The sequence below is a fragment of the Pongo abelii genome, chromosome 1, assembly GCF_028885655.2.
Source record: "Pongo abelii isolate AG06213 chromosome 1, NHGRI_mPonAbe1-v2.0_pri, whole genome shotgun sequence".
In the NCBI taxonomy this organism is placed as follows: domain Eukaryota; kingdom Metazoa; phylum Chordata; class Mammalia; order Primates; family Hominidae; genus Pongo; species Pongo abelii.
In genome coordinates, this window is record NC_071985.2 from 148,015,333 (window position 1) to 148,035,135 (window position 19,803).

General features: G+C 41.5%; 1 protein-coding gene across 1 annotated transcript in view; it reads left to right on the plus strand.

Moving 5' to 3' along the window:
• Positions 1-19,803, plus strand: part of MCOLN2 (mucolipin TRP cation channel 2) — a 75,114-nt gene that overhangs the window by 47,327 nt on the left and 7,984 nt on the right. Inside the window, exons 5-11 of the mRNA XM_024256556.3 lie at positions 741-825; positions 932-1,028; positions 6,163-6,262; positions 12,257-12,369; positions 13,546-13,695; positions 15,124-15,225; positions 15,329-15,451. Of these exons, the coding sequence (XP_024112324.1) occupies positions 741-825; positions 932-1,028; positions 6,163-6,262; positions 12,257-12,369; positions 13,546-13,695; positions 15,124-15,225; positions 15,329-15,451 (770 nt within the window). The remainder of the gene's footprint in view (positions 1-740; positions 826-931; positions 1,029-6,162; positions 6,263-12,256; positions 12,370-13,545; positions 13,696-15,123; positions 15,226-15,328; positions 15,452-19,803) is intronic.

Genomic DNA, 19,803 nt, shown 5'->3' on the forward strand with positions numbered 1-19,803 from the left:
CGGCCAATACTAACATTTTATCACATTTGCTTGATCATTCTATGCATTAATATTTCTCCTGGAGGTGCAGACATGCTATTCCTTTGCCCCTAAATACTTCAGTGTGCATTTCCCCAAAACAAGAACATTCTCCTACACAACCACTATACAGTGCTCAAAATAATGAGTTAACATTGATACAATACTGTAATCTAAAAACCCTATTCACATTTCATAAATTTTCCTAATGTTCTTTATCATAAAATAAAAACTGCACCCGACTCCAAGATCCTATTCAGGATAACATCTGGCATTTAGTTGTCATGTTGTGTCTTTTTAGTCTAAAGTTTCTTGGTTTTTGTTTGTTTAACTTTTATGATCTTGATACATTTAAAGAGTAGAATGTCTCTCACATTGGGTTTTTCTGTTTCTTCATGACTAGATTGAAGTTATATATTTTTTGGCAGGAATACCACACAAGTGATGTCATATGCTTCTCAGTTCATTGTATCAGGAGGTACATGTCTGTTTATCTCATTACTGTGATGTAACTGATCACTTGGTTAGTGTGGTGTCTGCCAGGTTCACTTCACAGGTGTCTGTGAGGTTACTATCATTTTTCCTAAATAATTGGTAAGTATTTTCTAGGGAGATACTTTGAAACTCCCTAAGTAACCTGCTTCTTGTCACACTTTCACCCATTAGTTTTAGCACCTAATTCTTGCCTGAAACAACCATTTCTTGTTCTTTCATTGCCCTAGATTGTGTTCAATTAGACCTTCAGGACCTCTCCAAGAAGCCTCCAGACTGGAAGAACTCATCATTCTTCAGACTGGAATTTTATCGGTAAATACATTTTAAAGTGTTATTCCCCAAGAGATGAGGGTGGGAGAAGGAGAATAGTATATAGTAAGATTATGACAATTTATACCTTTCAATATATTTTATTCAGGCTCTTACAGGTTGAAATCTCCTTTCATCTTAAAGGCATTGACCTACAAACAATTCATTCCCGTGAGTTACCAGACTGTTATGTCTTTCAGAATACGGCAAGTATCATTGTTTTACTAGCTACTTCCTTTTATTTTTTTCCTACACTTTTTGTTGATGCAGAGTATAAAACGCAGCAGCCTACAGATGTGTTAAATGCAGTCATGTTTAAAACAGATATAGTGATACAATATGGTACTCTTTTTTTTTTTCTGATACGTAGTCTCGCTCTGTCACCCAGACTGGAGTGCAGTGGCGTGATCTCAGCTCACTGCAATCTCTGCTTCCCAGATTCAAACGATTCTCATGCCTCAGCCTCCCAAGTAGGTGGGATTACAGGCATGTGCCACCACACCCAGCTAACTTTTTTGTATTTTTATTAATAGTAAAGACAAGACAGGGTTTTGCCATGTTGGCCAGGCTGGTCTCGAACTCCTGGCCTCAAGTGATCTGCCCACCTCAGCCTCCCAAAATGCTGGGATTACAGGCATGAGCCACCATGCCCGGCCTCATTATGGTATTATTGTTGATCCAGAGACCATTACTTCTGAAGATGAAGCAAGCCCTTTTCAACTTTTAAAAACCAAGTTTCTACATTGAAAAGAAGAGTTTAAAAAATTAGCTTTGACTTTCTACTCTCCTAATACATTTTTAAAAATGTTTATGAAGGTGTTTTAAATGTTTATTGTGTTCTTCCCAGCTTTAGAGGAAGGTCTTTGCAAATGCTGTAGCAAATATTTTCAAACCTCGAGGCATGAACTGCTCCACTGCTGTGAAGACCAGTCTGCAAAGGAGCAGTTGTTTCTCTTTTTATTTTGGGAGGGGGCATGTATAGCAGAAGAGACAGTTCACTTTTATGGGGAAGTAAGCTACCTTCTCATTTTCATAGACTTTCTCTGTCCTTCTCTCCTTCCTTCTTTTTCTCCCTCCCTCCCTTCCCTGTTCATTAAGGGACTAAACTGAATACCTAGTTGAAAGTGGTATATACTGTCTTTTAGCAATTCAGAAGAGTGTTTCATTCAACTATCAATAAATACTTAATGAGTCTGTACTATGCACCAGGCATTTTGCTATGCCCTAGAGGCACAGTGGCCCTCAGGAAAGCTTACAGCCTAGTGGGGGAAACAGAAAAACAAGTAAATGAAATAAAAGTAACTACAGGTTGTGATATGTGGTAAGGAAGAATGTCTCCAGCTGCAAGCTGTCTGGGGTGGGTGGGCCAGAGGAGCACTGGGAGCATCTGCAGGGATGAGGAGAAAGGCAGGAGAGGAGCATGGAGTTTGGTCTGCAAGGATGAGGTCATTGATGACTTTGTCATGATATGGTCAGAAATGTGGGTTTAAAAATATTGGCTTTTCATTTTTATTTTGTTCTTTGGACTTCTATCTGCTTTGAGAAAAGCATTTTAGGGGCTCTTCTGGGGGAAACAGAGACCTTGAGTTCCAGTGCTAGTGGAGGTTTAATCATAACTTACAGGTATAGAAATGAGGATGGTATGGTTTAATTCTCAAACCTCTAGTTTGAGCGTGTGATCTTCTTGGGCAAACTTGGCTTGTGTTCAGAGACAGGCAGGTGCATGTGGATTTGATCACCTACATATCCGGCTCTCCAAGCTCTGCCAGTGAACTTTTTGGTTTTCTTAATGTGTTCACCCTAATAAGTACTTGGCATATAACACTTATAAACTGTAAATGATTTAAATGATTGATTTAAATTTCATAAGATAGAAGATTGAGGGCATTTGGACATCTTAAATTCAGCCTGCAGTCTTGGAGCAATCTTTGTTCTTTCTGAAAGCATTATATGTAGCTCTTGAAACAAATAGAAAAATAATTTCTAGCCTAACAAAAACTAGAGTTTCATACCCAAAGAACTAAATTGAAGGAAATGCTTTTAAATTCAATTCAGAATAATAAATGAGATCATTGTGTTCTTTCAAAGGTTAGTTAATTTTGGTTTTTATTCTTAGGACTGGTTGTCTGTTTTTCTCTAGGATTTCTCTGAACCAGATATCTGATATCCTGTATTTAGTATAACTTCACATATTAGCCCTTTCAGTCATATTTGTTTCATTAATAACAGAAAGTTGTGAAGAAACCCTGTGATGTGAGCATTTTCATTGGCATAATTCTCTTTGTTGCCTTAATTTATGTCTTTATTGTGAGTTCCTTAGCCTCTAATTGTACTTGTTTGTTTTTTACAATTTTGACTTAAAACCTTCATACTAGAGGACTGAGAGATTTATATAGCACCATTCCAATACTGGGGTATTCTGAATTTGATTATAAACTTACCTCTACTGTTGAGTTTTATGCTTTCACATGTTTTCATGATAATTATTGTTCATTTCCAGTTTTAGTGGAATCCCTCAAGCATTTCTTGAAAGGCTGGTCTAGTGGTGAAAATTCCCTTAGCTTTTGCTTGTCTGGGGAGGTCTTTATTTCTTCTTCATTTCTGAAGGATGGCTTTGCTGGATATAGTATTCTTGACTGACAGTTTTTTTTTTTTTTTTTCTTTAAACCCTTTGAATATATCATCTCATTCTCTCCTGGCCTGCCTGGTTTCTGCTGAGAAATGTTCTGATAGTCTAATGAAGATTCTGTTATGTGTGACTTCATGTTTTTCTCTTGCAGCATTTTTTCTGTTTTTGAGACAGAGTCTCACTCTGTTGCCCAGGCTGGAGTGCATGCAGTGGCACGATCTCTGCTCACTGCAAGCTCCGCCTCCCGGGTTCACACTATTCTCCTGCCTCAGCCTCCTGAGTAGCTGGGACTACAGGCACCCACCACCACACCTGGCTAATTTTTTTTTGTATTTTTAGTAGAGACGAGGTTTCACCATGTTACCCAGGATGGTCTCGATCTCCTGACCTCATGATCTGTCTGCCTCAGCCTCCCAAAGTGTTGGGATTACAGGCGTAAGCCACCGTGCCTGGCCTACTTGCAGCTTTTAGAATTGTCTCTGTCTTTGACTTTTGACAGATTGATTATAATGGGCCTTGGAGAGAATCTTTTTGGGGTGAATCTAATTGGGGATCTTTGAGCTTCCTAGATCTGGATGTCCATATCTCTCCAAGACTTAAGAAGTTTTCAGCTGGGTTATTTGAAAAGACCTGTCTTCAAGTTCAGAAATTCTTTTTATTTTATTTTATTATTATTATTTTTTTTTTGAGACAGAGTCTCAATCTATTGCCTAGGCTGGAGTGCAGTGGTGTGATCTCAGCTAAGTGCAACCTCCGCCTCCTAGATTCAAGTGATTCTCATGCTTCAGCCTCCCCAGTAGCTGGGATTACAGGCACCTGCCACCGCACCCAGCTGATTTTATATTTTCTATTAGAGATGGGGTTTCACCATGTTGGCCAGGCTGGTCTCAAACTCCTGACCTCAAATGATCCACCTACCTTGGCCTTCCAAAGTGCTGGGATTACAGGCATGGCCACTGCACCCAGCCAGAAATTCATTTTTCTTTGCTTGATGTAGTCTGTTGTTGAAGCTCTCAATTGTAATTTTTTAATTTCACTCATTGAGTAATTCAGCTCCAAGATTTTTGTTTGGTTCTTTTTTATGCTGTCTCTCTGTTGAATTTCTCAGTCAAATAATAAATTATGTTCCTGGTTTCACTGAATTGTTTCTATTCTCTTATATCTCACTGAGCTTTCTTAAGATCATTATTTTGAATTTTTCAGGCATTTAATGAATATCCTTTTCTTTGGGTCCTGCTACTTGCGAATTATTGTGTTCCTTTGGGTGTCATGTTTTCTTGCCTTTTCATGTTTCTTGTGTCCCTACACTGTTATCTATACATCTAGTGAAATAGTTGCTTTTTCCAATTTTATGGAATAGCTTTCACAGGGATACTTTTTCCTGTAGATGGGCCCTAGGGTGTTAGTTGGGTATAGTGGCTTTGGTTCTGGGCAGACTCAGTAGTATAGTGTCCATGCAGTTTGTTCAGTTGTGCTCCTTGTCAGTGATGTCTGTGATTGGCTCAGTGGCCTAAGCTGAGGGAGTTTTTAACAGCAATGACACAGTTTTGCTGGAGGCAGGGATGCTAGACTGGTTGTCAGGCTGGACATGTGCATACATGATAAGCAGCAGGCTGTGTGGCAGGCTCTTCAACTGGGTAGGGGCAATTGCTGCCCAGCTGGCTGTCAGGCCAGGTGTGCATGGTTGTGGTGGGCCAGTAGGCTGTGAGGCAGGCTCTTTAGAGATGCGAGGTTACTGCTGAACTGGCTGTCAGGCCTGTGTGGGTGTGGAGAGACAGCCAACTGTGTGGCCCAAGTGTGCACAAGCACAGCACACCAGCCAGCTGTTTGGCAGCTTCCTGCTGTGCAGTTCTGCGTGTTCCCAGGGTCAGGGGCAGGAAGGGGTGCTGCATGGATTCAGATGTTGGGGTCTCAGATGTTCCATCAGGTTTAGGCTCTGGGCAGCCAGTGTCATGGTGTTGCAGGCACCTTTGTGAACATGGTAGAATAATGGTAGGACTTCAGGGATAGAGAGAGACAGTGAGTACTGGCCCCCAGGGCAGAACACACTCTGTTAGCTATCTGGTCTCTAAATGGTGTCATGCCATAGCAGCTTAGGTCACAGAGGTAAAGAGTTCGCAATGTGTGCTTCCACGCTGGGGCAACGTGGCTGCATGAACTCCCGGCACCTCTCCAAACTGGATTCAAAGCCTGTGAGGACTGGAGGGCTCTCCTGTAGCAATGACTGCTGGCATTCTATGGCCGTAATGAGGACCACCAGAGTCTCTAGCCTAATGTTTTCCTATCCAAAGAGATCCCCCTGGCTCTAAGCTGATCCTGGCTGGGGAGACAGTATGGCAGAGGCAGGGTGCCTTGCTCCCCTTCCTATGTTGCTGTCCTGGGCTTTCATGCTCCACAGGATTTTGCTGCTACCCTGGTGCTCTCCAGTGTACTTCTTTAGTGATTTCAGTCAAAATATAGTTGTTTATTCATTATTTTGGTCCCTTGTGTGTGTGTGTGTGTGTGTGTGTGTGTGTGTGTGTGTATGTGGTGGGGGGTGCAGGAAATGAGTGTCAAGTAATTCTAGTCAGCCATTTTGCTGGCCTGTGTAATTCTCTTTGGGTCAGCACACTGTTTGGATGTCAGTGATTTTTTTTTTTTTAAAGCAGAGTTGATCTAACATGTTATACTTTCTTCTGTGTTGTAATCTCTCTATACATTTGTGTCTCCAGATTACCTTTGACAATAAAGCTCACAGTGGCAAAATCAAAATCTATTTTGACAGTGATGCCAAAATTGAAGAATGTAAAGACTTGAACATATTTGGATCTAGTAAGTAGCTATATACTTGCCCATGGGAATTATAGATGATTTTTTACACTTTATTTTGTGGCTTGGGGTATTTAAATAGTTTGTTTGCATGGTAATAGGAAGAAAACTGCATCTTGAGCATTAGATTCTGTAAAGAATATCCCAAAGCCTTGTATTTTTGTTTAATTCAGCAAATGCTTATTATATACCTCTTAGAAGAGGTAGCATGATTCAGTGGTTAGGAGCTTAGCTCTGGAGCCAGATTGCCTGGGTTTCTGTTCCAGTTCTGTTTACTGTGCCTGTGATCTTGGACAAATTACTTAACCTGTCTGTCTCAGTATCTTTCTATGTAAAATGAGAGTAATAGTATAGGTTGAGCATCCCAAATCAGAAAAATCTGAAATCAAAATGCTCTAAAATTTGAAACATTTGAGCACTGATATGACCGAAGCTCAAAGGAAATGCTTATTGGAGCATTTTGGATTCTGAATTTTTGGATTTGGGATGCTCAACCTGTAAGTATAATGCAAGTATTCCAAAATCAAAAGAAATCTGAAATACTTTTGGTCCCAAATCATTCTGGATAGGGTATACTCAGCCTAAACTTACCTTCCAGGATATTGAATATTAAATGAATTAGTATATAAAGCAAAGCACTGAACACAAGAGTTGGCATATATTAATTCCTAGGCATTATGGGAAGAGGAACAAAATTCCTTAGGGAGACTGACGTGCTTGTAAAATCTGTGACGTGTTATGGAGAGAAATAAGGGTATACATACAAAAAGTATGAGGAGAAAAAAAGCAGAGGTTAAGTTTGAGTGGGGCAGAGTGGGAAAAGAAATGATTCTTGGAGAAGGTATGCTTTGATCTGAGTCTTGGACAGTGGGGAAGGATCAGGGCTTCCAGAGCCCAGAGAGCAACCGCTGCAAATGCTGAGTTATTTACTCAGTCATTGCTCAGAAAACATCTCTTAATCCACATGTTTAAAATGGGCTACTGCTGAGCACGGTGGCTCACACCTGTAATCCCAGCACTTTGGGAGGCCTAGGTGGGTGGATCACTTGATGTCAGGAGTTCGAGATCAGCCTGGTCAATGTGACAAAACCCCGTCTCTACTAAAAATACAAAAATTAGCCAGGCATGGTGGCACATGCACCTGTAATCCCAGCTACTTGGGAGGCTGAGGCAGGAGAATTGCTTGAACCTGAGAGGCAGAGGCTGCAGTGAACCGAGATCATGCCACTGCACTCCAGCCTGGCAACAGAGTGAGACGTTGTCTCAAAAATAAGTAAAATAAATTAAAAAATTAAAATAAAATAAAATATAATGGGCTACCTATGGAACCTGTTCTGTTTGCTCAGTAAAGAATTGGGATGATGTTAATGATGGATGCTCAGTATTTTTTATTTTGCAAATTTTGTTTAAATGACTTTCGTTTTGACCAGGTTATCAGAATGAAATAAAATGTAAAATACCTGTGGCTTCTGTTTTATATTTGTTTTAAAGTATATTTGATTTGTGGCCTGCTGCTTTTCAGATGTATAATATGTCCTGACGATTGAAGTTTTGGTTTCAATAATTTCACTGACTGACTTAAGCCTCCGATTATAGTTTCGGTTTGTGTTGAAAAGTGGTTACTATTCCCCAGCATACACCACTCTCTTACAGACACAGAGAAATCAGGGGCATATTTTCTAAGTCCAAGTATAGGTTGCCAATTTTCTGTGAAAAGAAACTAACCTTTGTCAAATATGTGATTTGGAATATCATTATAAAGATCAAAATGATGGAAATTTCCAAGCTAGTCAGTCAAACGCATTTCCAGAACAGTGAGTTTTTCCTTCTGCTTGCTGCCCTCGTTGCAACATTAGGGGTTTTCCTTGCTTGTGCTCAGAAAAGAGTATCTCTAGCCCCCTCCTGTGGCCAATGAGGAGAAACAGAAGCCTCCTAGACCACTGGGTGAAAGCTCTTTAAGATTTACATATTCTCCTCGAGCTGTGTCTTAAGAAACCAGGTTCTCTCACTAGGAGAATGTGAATTTAAAATAAGATGATGTGATGTGAAAGCCTTAAAAAACTTATGTTTGGAAACCATCTTAGGAAATGGACTTTTTCCCCTATATGAAGCTGTCAGGTGGATTGAGATTGCCTTGGCTTTGGGGGAAGTGGACAAGGACAAGGGCGACATCTGGTGGGACACTTACACTATTTCTAACAGTTCAGAGGCTCATTCGCACCCACATGCTTACCCCCAGGCTCCTCTCTCCTTTGTCATTACCCATATTGAAGCAAATGCAGGTGAATGTCCATTTTCACATACAAACCTCATGCTGCCTTTTGTGACTCCCAAGTCCCCTCTCTAAATGTGCCATGTCTTCATTTAACTTGGTTTCATAAATACAGGAATTTGGAGATGAGGGGCTTGGGGAGGAATTAGAGGGACTCCTTCTTGGCGGGATTCCCCAGGGATGGGTGATATAGATTTTTTTTTTTTTCTTTTTTTTTGAGACAGAGTCTCGCACTGTCTCCCAGGCTGGAGTGCAGTGGCACGATCTCGGCTCACTGCAACCTCCACCTCCTGAGTTCAAGCAATTCTTCTGCTTTAGCCTCCCGAGTAGCTGGGACTACAGGCACACACCACCACGCCCAACTATTTTTTGTATTTTTAGTAGAGACAGAGTTTCATCATACTGGTCAGGCTGGTCTTGAACTCCTGACCTCATGATCTGCCCGCCTCGGCCTCCCAAAGTGCTGAGATTACAGGCGTGAGCCACCAAGCCTGGCCAAGATGTTCATAAAATACATATTTTTAGCATACCAAACTAGTCTTCTCAGTAATTCAAAGAAAAACAGAATCCTATACTGGATTCTGTTGGGAGGACTGGTTTCTGTTTCTAAGCCTGCTTGTTTTCCCATCTGTAAACAAGATCCAATGCAAACTGTCTTAGAGATTTGTGTTCTAGTTGTATGTCAGAAAGGAAGGTACTAGATTCTATCCTTGCATTTCATAAGATTTTCAGTCCTATCTTCCCAAGAGCTGCCTCTGTTTCCTCTGCCCCATTCCATGGATCCAAGGGAAAAAAAAAAACTTGCATTATGATAGCGCTAAGTTGTTTTCTTACCCACCCATTAGATGATACCTCAAGATAACTTTCTTGAGTGTAAATGGCTAAGGGTAAATGTAAGTGCTAGGCACTAGGCAGTATTCTAACGAGCACTTCACACAGACTGTTCCACATGATTCTCATGGCAGCCTCAGGAACCAGTACGCTTGCCCTCCCCATTTTGTAGGTGGGACATCTGAAGCTTAGTAAGATGAAATCATTTGCTCAGAGAGTTGCATTTACCGGCTGGCTGTCTCTGCTTACCACCCATTGTAAGAGCTGCTTTGCCCTCAGACACTCATGCCAGTGTCACCCACATCTTTGCATTACTAAGTCCATAGACACTCTAGCATTTCTCTTCAATGCTGTCTCTGCAGAGGTGTTGCTGTGGAAGACTCCGACCGCAGTCTGTCCTCTGAAGGTCGCCTGTCCCTGGTTCTGTTTGCTTCTCCTCTGGCCTTTCTGCTCCATCCCATTCCTGAGCTCATCTCCTTTTCTAATTCTCAAATGTCGCTCCCCATCCCCGACGCTGTCCTTCCCAGTGGTCTCTCTGAGGGGCCATCACTCCCATGGCTTTAACTGCCACTGAATAGTCTTCTCTTGTCATGAATATCCAGAGTAAACTTGGTTTGCCCAAGGCTGGGAACCAGGAATCATTCTTGGTTGTCCTTCCTTATTCCCCAAGTCCAGTTAGAGACCAGGCCATGACTCTCTCCATCTCTTACGATTCTGTGCCCTCTTTTGCTCTGCCACAACTTAGCTCAGACCAACATAAGTTCTAACTTATTCAGTGGTCTTATGTTCTGCTTGATTCTCTTCATTAATTTGAAAGTATACTGAAACATTATACTAAGCACAGGTGCTTTATTCAACACTCTGTCTTAGTCTGTTTTCTGTTACTTACAACAGAATGCCTGAAACTAGCTAACTTATAAAGAAAATAAATGCATTCTTTCAGTTCTGGAACCTAAGAAGTCTAAAGTCGGAGGACCACTTCTGGTGAGGACCTTCTTGCTGGTTGGGAGTCTCTGTGGAGTCCCAAGGCAGTGCAGGGCATCACATGGTGAGGGGGGGTGAGCATACTAGCTCAAGTCTCTCTTCCTCTTCTTATAAAGCCACCAGAGCCATTCCCTTGATAACCCATTAATCTGTGAGTGGATTAATCCATTTATGAGAGCAGAGACCTCATGACCCAATCACCTTTTAAAGGCCCTCCCTCTCAATACTGTCACATTGGGGATTAAATTTCAACATGAGTTTTGGAGGAGACAAGTAACTCAAACCATAGCAACTACCTATGGCCCCTGCTTCACAGAGCCTATCACTTGATGGGGAAGATGGACACTGAATGATAAAATAAAATGTAAGTGTTTGCTATTGTTATTTTCCTGGGGCTGTTTCATGGGCTCTTTGTATATGAACTTGCATAATTTTCACAATAGCCCTATGATGTAGGTATTTTTAAATTCTACCCACTTTTCAGAGGAGGAAACTGAGGCGCAGGGGTTAAGCAACTTCCTCAAGGCTCTACAGCTTCTGAGTACAGAGCTGAGATTCAGAGCCAGGCTGTCGGGCTCCAGAGACGATGTTCTTTCCCATTCTACACTGTCTCTGTGCTCCATGCTGTGCTGCCTTTGCAGATGTAATGAAAGGTCAGTGTCTGTTGTGCAGAGGAAAGTAAAGGAGCTCTGGGTGTGTGTAGTAACCAAGAACCATGAAAGTATATAGGAGGGGGCTAATAGAGATGAGAATTGAAGGAATTCTTTTCTGAGATGGGAGATTTTTCATTTGGAACTTGAGGCTGAAAATAAATAAGCTGAGCCATGTGTGTGAGAGAAGTGCTGTTCCAGGCAGACGGATCAGCATGTGCAAAGTCCCTGAGGTGAGAGCAGGAAAGAAGGAAGACCAGTGTGGCTGCAGGGTGAAGAAGGTGGGGGCCAGGCAGAAGAGAGCTGGGCTGGGATCAGAGACACTATCATGAAGTCTGAGAGAAACTAAGGTTAGATTCATCTCCTTCCCATACATTCTTCTTGCTTCTCTGTGCTCCAAACCAAAAATCTGATTACCACTCTCCTCCTTGCTTCTGTTCCAAGAAGCAATTTTCTCTACGTACAGAGAAGGCTTATAAGAGTGGCACTATGTCCTGGGAAAGTACACAGTGAGGTTGAGAAGCAGAAGTGGGGATTCTGAGTGGTGGTGTTTTAATTTGTTTGTTCTCTTATTAATGGTGAACTTGATGTCTCTGCTTTTATGTGAAAGAACTCAGAGTAGGTCAGCAGTTTTGCCTTTTTTTGAATGGAGCCCAAATGGATCACTTTCTGTTGAATTCTGTTCTACAGTAAATATTTATACATAAATTTGAGTGCATTTATTAGCAGCTCACATGTTTTTTGCTTTCGTTTTTGTTTTTTGTTTTGAGATGGAGTCTCGCTCTGTTGCCCAGGTTGGAGTGCAGTGGCGCGATCTCGGCTCACTGCAAACTCTGCCTCCCGGCTTCACGCCGTTCTTCTGCCTCTGCCTCCCAAGTAGCTGGGACTACAGGCGCCCACCACCATGCCTGGCTAATTTTTTTTGTATTTTTAGTAGAGACGGGGTTTCACCGTGTTAGCCAGGATGGTCTCGATCCCCTGACCTCATAATCCACCCGCCTCGGCCTCCCAAGGCATGGGAGCCACCATGCCTGGCCCAGCTCACATGTTTTTAAATGTATAGCTTTGTATCAGGGAATGTTTTGCCTTATATATGTACTTCTGAATGAATGCAGTGTGATTTGTTTCTGATATTTACCATTTTGTTTTAACAATAGACAAAACATTTATTGTTTGAACTTCTTTTCACACTGCCATTTTGTTTGGAAATTATTCTCCGGTAAGGTGTGTTTAACATTTGAATTCTGTTTTATTCCTCAGCTCAGAAAAATGCTCAGTATGTCCTGGTGTTTGATGCATTTGTCATTGTGATTTGCTTGGCATCTCTTATTCTGTGTACAAGATCCATTGTTCTTGCTCTAAGGTTACGGAAGGTAAGAGTGTGTTCGCATTCTCTTCCTGCCCTCTTGGCCTGCGCCCTCAGTTTGCCCAAGCAGTGGACCACCGATATTGTGCACCTGCCTTTTTTGGAGACCTTTGACTAAATTAGATTCCTTTGAGTAGTTGCCCCCTATGAGGCATTCATCAGCCTGAGGTGTAGGAAGTGAGTAAAGGCTCTGAGTATGTCAGGTGGGATCAGATAATTATCCTGCTTAAAACTGAGCTGATGTGTACAGGCGCACAGTGGTGAACTCTCAGGCTTTTGAATGTTTCCAGAATAATAAGTCCCTCTTCAATTCAGGAGTGATCTGAAGAACAGAGTAATAGCATGTGTGGGTTTCATCTTTTGTCTTCAAATCAGAGTTCATTTTGACAGGGAGGCATGGTAAATGGATTATAATGAAGCATAAAATACTTTATTCTGTTTTTAAAATAGTTTTAAAATTCTCCCCTGAGTTTCATTTTGCCTTTTTACCCTCAGGGCTCTTATGAATATATACTTCTGCTCCCCACATATCTTATTTTGGCTGTGACATGTGTACAAATGCACACTGGGGTCAGGGGAAATCGGAAGTCCACAGAGTACCATTTGTGGAGCAGGGACGTAGTCTGCATTTGATTTTGCCTAATCCTGACCTTTGTCAATGTCCGTTGTAAATATCCACCTCTCTTACATGCTCCCCGATCCCCTTGATATTCTGAATACAAAGTTAAGGTCCTTTCCCTGCCAAGGTGAGGGGGCTCATATTTGGAGCACGCACTCTGGAGCCGGCCTGCCTGGACACGGATCCTGGCTTAGCCTCTCGGTGCCTCAGTTCCCTTCTCTGGGTGATAGACCTGCTCTTACCTGCTTCATTGGGTTGTCATCGGAATGGATGTGTTGGTAATATGAAAAGCATTTGGAACGTACTGTGTGTTAGCTATGACAAGAGCCTGCTGGAGTTACCACATACGTATTTCATATTTGAGGTAACTTCACAGACAATTGAATGCTTACTCAGATTACGGGGAAAAGTGTGTGCCCTAACCTCCACTTTTGAGATGGATCTGACAAGTTGGAAAGGCAATGCCATGTCCTTTTACAGGTGAGAGCACTGTTTTGCACTTGCCTTCTCCTTCCAGAGGGCAGTGTGGTTTGTAAGAAATGCTTCTTTAAATGTTTGCCATAGAGATTTCTAAATTTCTTCCTGGAGAAGTACAAGCGGCCTGTGTGTGACACCGACCAGTGGGAGTTCATCAACGGCTGGTATGTCCTGGTGATTATCAGCGACCTAATGACAATCATTGGCTCCATATTAAAAATGGAAATCAAAGCAAAGGTGAGGGAAGCCCATTTAAAGTCTCTGTTCTTCATCTTCTCCTGGATGGCCCCAGGCATCTTAAGACGTATGATCCTTTGGACACCACTTTGATTCTCATGTCTTCCCTTTTCTTACACCGGCACAAGTGAGGCCTCCCCTGGCTTGGTTCCTCATGAAGGGAAAGTAAGGAAGCCGATGTTCCATGAAATGAAACTTGACAACAGCTCCTGAATAGTGACTAAGCTTGAAAAGATTGGTTATTTGGGCCTCATTTTTCTTTTTAAGTTGCCAAAGGAGCAGCTTATCCATAAACCAGTCCCTTCCCTGAACCTGCATGTCAAGAACTTGTGGGGAGGATCTGTGACCATTGGGTGCTCCGACGGATGGGGTGAGGGCAGGAATGTCAGACTGCCCGCTAAAGCCTGACCCTTTGTATAACTTAATTGATTTGATCTCCTAACTAAGCCTCAACTCCTCCTTCACCGCACTATTCTCCCGTCCATTCTCTGCTGTGGGTCAGAGGTCCCTCCAGCCACACCTCCTAACCCTGACACGCCTACTCCTCTCCCATCCTGGCTCCCTCTGGCTTTCTTCAGGCTTCATCCTCTCTGGCCAACTGTGACAGCAGCCTCCTCACCAGCTTTCCCGTCTTCTACTTCATACCCCTGAGATCCATTCACACAACTGTCAGAGGGACTTTTCTGGAAGTGTCTATCCAGCTGTTACCATCCTTTCTACCTCTTGGGGCCTACTTTGGGATGAAGCAGCCTCCCTCAGCAGCATGGCCCCTGGGGTCATCATCATCCAGCTCTGCCTCTTGCTCCTGCCCCCGCTCTGACCCTGCCCCTCTAGGATGTCTTGTCAGCGTTGTGCCTTTGTTCAGCTCTTGTCCACTTACCTGTGGTGCTTCCTCCCAGCCTGTCCTGCAGGCCTGTCTTTGCTCTGGGGTCACATCTGTGGTGTCCCTCTGTGATGAGCTAGGCATTGTGTCTTTCACTGCATTTAGCGTATTATATGAGAATCATGTTTGTGTGTTTGTCTTTTCAACTAGCCCTAGAATTTCTTCAGAGCTGGAGCTGTGTTAGCAAATCATGTTGGAGTTTTCTTTCAAAAGCAGCTGAATTGCATTGTTTCGTACTTAACAAACACCATTAATTTATATCCTCAAATGCCTAGGTCAGTGATAAATGCAATTTCTATTTGAGAGTAGTATTTGGAAAAAAATTTAGTTCAACCAATTGAAATACTAAAAGAAAATGAGAAACACATTTGGAATTATATCTGTTTTTCTTCTTTTTTTCTTTAAAAAAAAAACCTCTTACTATCATCTATAGGGAGGCAGATAGTTCTTTTTTTATTAATTGGTTTAATGTAAGGTTAATAAGCTAAATGGAGTCAAATATTTTACTCATTTCTCTCTTTCTCCCTTCTTTTTTCATTCCTTAGAATCTCACAAACTATGATCTGTGCAGCATTTTTCTTGGAACCTCTACGCTCTTGGTTTGGGTTGGAGTCATCAGATACCTGGGTTATTTCCAGGCATATAATGTAAGGATGCGGCACTGGGTAGTGCCACTGCAGTTGAGACTCATTTATTCTTTGGGTTCTAATCGCTACTTTTTCATTTCACCCATTCTGTTCTTTTTTTCAGGTGCTGATTTTAACAATGCAGGCCTCACTGCCAAAAGTTCTTCGGTTTTGTGCTTGTGCTGGTATGATTTATCTGGGTTACACATTCTGTGGCTGGATTGTCTTAGGACCATACCATGACAAGGTGTGTAGCTCACATTCTTCCTTCTGCACATGGGGCATGTGGGACCCTTGAACGTGGGTTTCTAGCACTTACTTGCTTCCTGGTCTTCTCTAGCATGTACCCTTGACATCAGTAAGCACATATCTGTGTATCAGTTTTCTTTTTCTTTTTTTTCCTTTTCAGGATATAGAAGTGACTACAGGATATTGAAACAAGAACTGTACAATACTAGAAAGCATGTATTATAGTTGTCTGGGACTGGCTTAAGGGGTCACATAGTTACCCAGTGATCATCAAATGGGAAATGTTTGGACATAAGATCACTATATTAAAAATTAAAATTAAGTGAGGAAAATTATTATAAAAAATTTCCAATTTAAAGTATTATGTTTTTCATCCAAGTTAATTGAGAAGAATGAAGATGGGCAGAGACTGCCTAAAACGACCATAGTAGGTTTATGATAGAAATGGTGACACGTCTTGTCTCTGCAGATGGTTTTGATTACAGCATCATCTTTCTGCCTTATTAAAGATAAGTATCTGAATTCTAAACTATTACCAAACTTCAGTTAGCATTATAATCTAAGGGACATCAAAGTTGTGCCAAGATGTTCTTGTTATAAAATGATACATTTGATTGGTAGATACATCAGGAAATGAAACTAGGTAAGCCTTGTTTTTAACCCAAAAAAGTAAAGGGAGTTATTTTATCTTATGGCTTTTCCTCCATTTGGGCCTGTGGCAGTTGGAACAACAGAAACAACAAAAATAGCCGCAGCTAACACTTACTGCTTGTGTGTTAGACACTCTGCTGGGCATTTCGGTGTTCTTTCTTATTTACTCCCCACAACCCAGGGTACTGTTAGCCTCACTCAGGTGCTGTGCAAGGAGAAAAGAGGTTAAAAATGGTAAGTATTCCTTCCAAGTTTGTATACCAGTTCAGCCTTAAGTTTTGACCTTGTTAGTTGCATTAACCAAATCTGTAGTCAAATCTGGTTTACAAACTGTTATACATGAATCTTAAACCTCCGTGCTGTCCTACCAGAATAATGCCGAGTAACCTGGCACACTCAGACTTTCTCCTTTTTAGGTGTCACATTTAATATGTCTAGAGAGAATTACTGTTTTTCCTATTTGAGATATTATATAATTAACAAAGTGACAACCTCTGGGTTGGTAGTAAATCTTGATAATATTGCTCTTCATATTCCATGTCACTGCTTTAAAGGTGACTCATGAGAAAAAATTATTCTTTGATATGATCTCTCTGATTTGGAGAACTTAACTGTCTTAGAGCCTGGAAAAATGTGTTTTTCTTCCTTGCTTGCCTCATGCTCTGAAAGCTTTTCCACCTCATTGTCACTAGAGGGCAGTGTTGCACTGTGTGGAATAAATACTGTGCCTGAGGATTCGGCTTTAATTCACTGACCCCAAGGTCTGTGGACAAGTGGTCCCATCTCCTTTGCACCCCATCCCCGTCTCCCCTACCTCATCATTATTCTGGAAGGTGCTCAGATAAGATTGCTTGAATTTTACTAGATGGCTACCATTCTCAAGTGCTGTCTGTTAGGCATGGTGCCCAATATTCTTCATCTCCCTTGCTGTGTTAACCCTTCCCTCCCCTTCTCTGTGAAGAAGTCTGATTGTCCTGTTACAGAGAATAGGCACCTTAATATATTAAATAATATTCCTGAGATTACCCAGCTAGAAAGTGGCAGAGATGGGATTCAAACCCAGGTCGACCTGACTCCAGTACCTGTGCTTTGACCCATACCCTGTAGGGGTTTTCTTGGTATTATCTAAAACAGATCATTGCAAGAGAGCACTTAGTCTGACAAGAAACAGTCTTGTACTTGGAGATCAGCTGTGAGAGGACAGCCATGTAATCGGTCTCATTCTTTCAATGGTGTTAAGGGCACCTCATGGAAAATGAGGTTATTTGTTTTGTGAGCCTGACTGCATTTCCATATGTTCAGTTTGTCCTTTCAAAGGATCCAGGTGAAACTGGGATGCTCTGAGCCAGCACTGTCCAAGAAAAATACAATTTGGGCTACAATTGAGAGCCTTGCCTATACTGTAAAATTTTCTAGTAGCTATGTTAAGAAATAAAAAACAGATGAAATTAATTTTAATTATATATTTTAAGCCTAATAAACCCAAAATATTATTTCAGCATGTATTCAGTATAAAATATTGAAATATTTTACATTCCTTCATACTAGTCTTTTTGATCTGGTGGATGTTTTATCCACATAGCATGTCTCAATTTGGACTAGCTACCTATTGGATGCTGGCTATTCACACATTCCTGGTGACTACCATTATGGACATTGCAGCTCTAGACTTATGTCTTTCACTTAATATCAGCTTTCCCTTTATACCCCTGGAGGAGGGGAGGGATAAGGGATGTCTGTAGGGTTGCCTGCAGATCTGTTTATGACATCTCTCACCAGGCTGATATATTGGAGAAATGCACAGCTGAGGTAATTCACTGAACGTACAAGTCAGCTGGGGGAGAGAACATCAGTCTGGTTTTGGCATTTTGTGCTTTTCTTCTCCATATTGCTGCCTCTTTGAATCTGAAGTTAGAATATTTTATTGCCCCTTGCATCCTTTCCCCCAAATTAATCCAAGCTGTCAGCATGTTCAGGTTCTGCCAGTATCTGAATCAGAGGACTTTCAGGTTACCCGAAGCCTTGAAAAGCTAGGCATTCCAAGCTGGCATTTTTGTAGGATTTTTAGAATCACAGCAACCTTGATTGTGAAAGCTAATTCTTTATTTAAAACAAAACAGCTAAAAAGGAGACATCAGGAAGACCGTTTGACTGATAGCTGGGGTCCCATAACACTTCAGCTTCCTGTCTTCCTGTTAGGCATCTGATTTCAGGGGCTCAATGGAAAGGGAGTCAAGATGCAAAAGGTTTCCTGCTAATGTGTATTCCCAGCACTAATGGACTTTGGCACAGTGCCCTTTCAAAATGCCTGGGCACAGAGGGCGAGAGACTGTTGATGTTCTTCCAAACCTCATCTTGAATTATTAAACATTACTCTAATGTGGCTTTTACATTTCCAGAGGACTTTTTTTCCTATGAGGAATAAATCATAGCCTTGCATTGTCCCCATTTTACAAATGAGAAGACCAAGGCTTGAAAAGTTGTTGGACTTCGCTGATGCCATGGGTCAAAGTTCAGCAGACTCTGCATTACATTTTCCTCCTTCCAAGGCCTCTGGTTTTAGCCAAGTACCTCTCAGCTAAAACATTTTGCCTAAAGTTTGCATGAGATTCTTGGCACCAGCTCTTAAAGCAAATATTTATGTTGCTCTCTGACATAAGTCATTGCAGGTTATGGTTTCATTGAAATTAAAGGTTTTTGGCCCAACTGCAAACTTATCATTTGTGAAATGAATGGTTGGGTTCTCACTGTGGGCCCAGAGAACCTATGGGGACTCTATGGAAATACCCATTTAATATGTATTAAATGTCTACTGTGCACCCAGCATTGCTGGGTTCTTGTAGACCAAGTTCTTGGAGGGAAGGAACTATAGTTTGTTCCTCTTTACATTCCCAGTGTCCAGCACAGCACATAGACCATGGTAGGTGCCCAAAAAGTTTGTTTTGAACAAACAAGAAGCAGAAAGAGAGTAGTACCTGCTTTCCAGGGGCTTATGATCACTCAAGATCCAAAGGAATGCCCTACAAATGTGGTCCTTCTAGACTGGAAGCATATTAGGACCTTGAGTATTTTTAAGCTCACTTCTACTATGGAATTTGGCCACTGAAATAGACTCTGGTTCACAGCCACTTCTTGTACAAAATGGCAGGGTGTTACCAAACACCTAAAATTGACTGGGTCTCTGTTTTAACTCTTTGGTGTGTTAAAATAATTCTCATGTTCACAAGACGAGGGGGTGGTAAAATGGTTATGAATAATGTTAATGTTGAGACAGATATTGTGTGTAGCCTGGTAAGTAAGTAAACAGAAAATTAAAAAACGAATGTGACATATACTGACAAACTAGCTATTTGCAGTTGAAACCTGAAGCACAGACAGTTGTGCTTGGAGTTAGGGGTTCTTGAAACTAGAGAAAGGAGTTGACTGGATTCCAAAAGAAACTGAGAAATATGAATTATTAATGGTGCTGTCAGAGTTGTAGTTGACATCCATAGAAACCAACTTTAATGTCAATGTGTTCGGCTTTAACTTCAATGTTTTAAGGCTCATGTAGGGTATGGAAAATATTTACTCTGGCAATCACCTGTTTTACTGTTAAATAATCTACATATTGTTAAGTGATCTGTTCATTTGGATATTTCCTCTAGGTCTTTTTGGAGAAGGACTTTAGTTCATCAGAGTTTTTGCTGATGCAGCAAA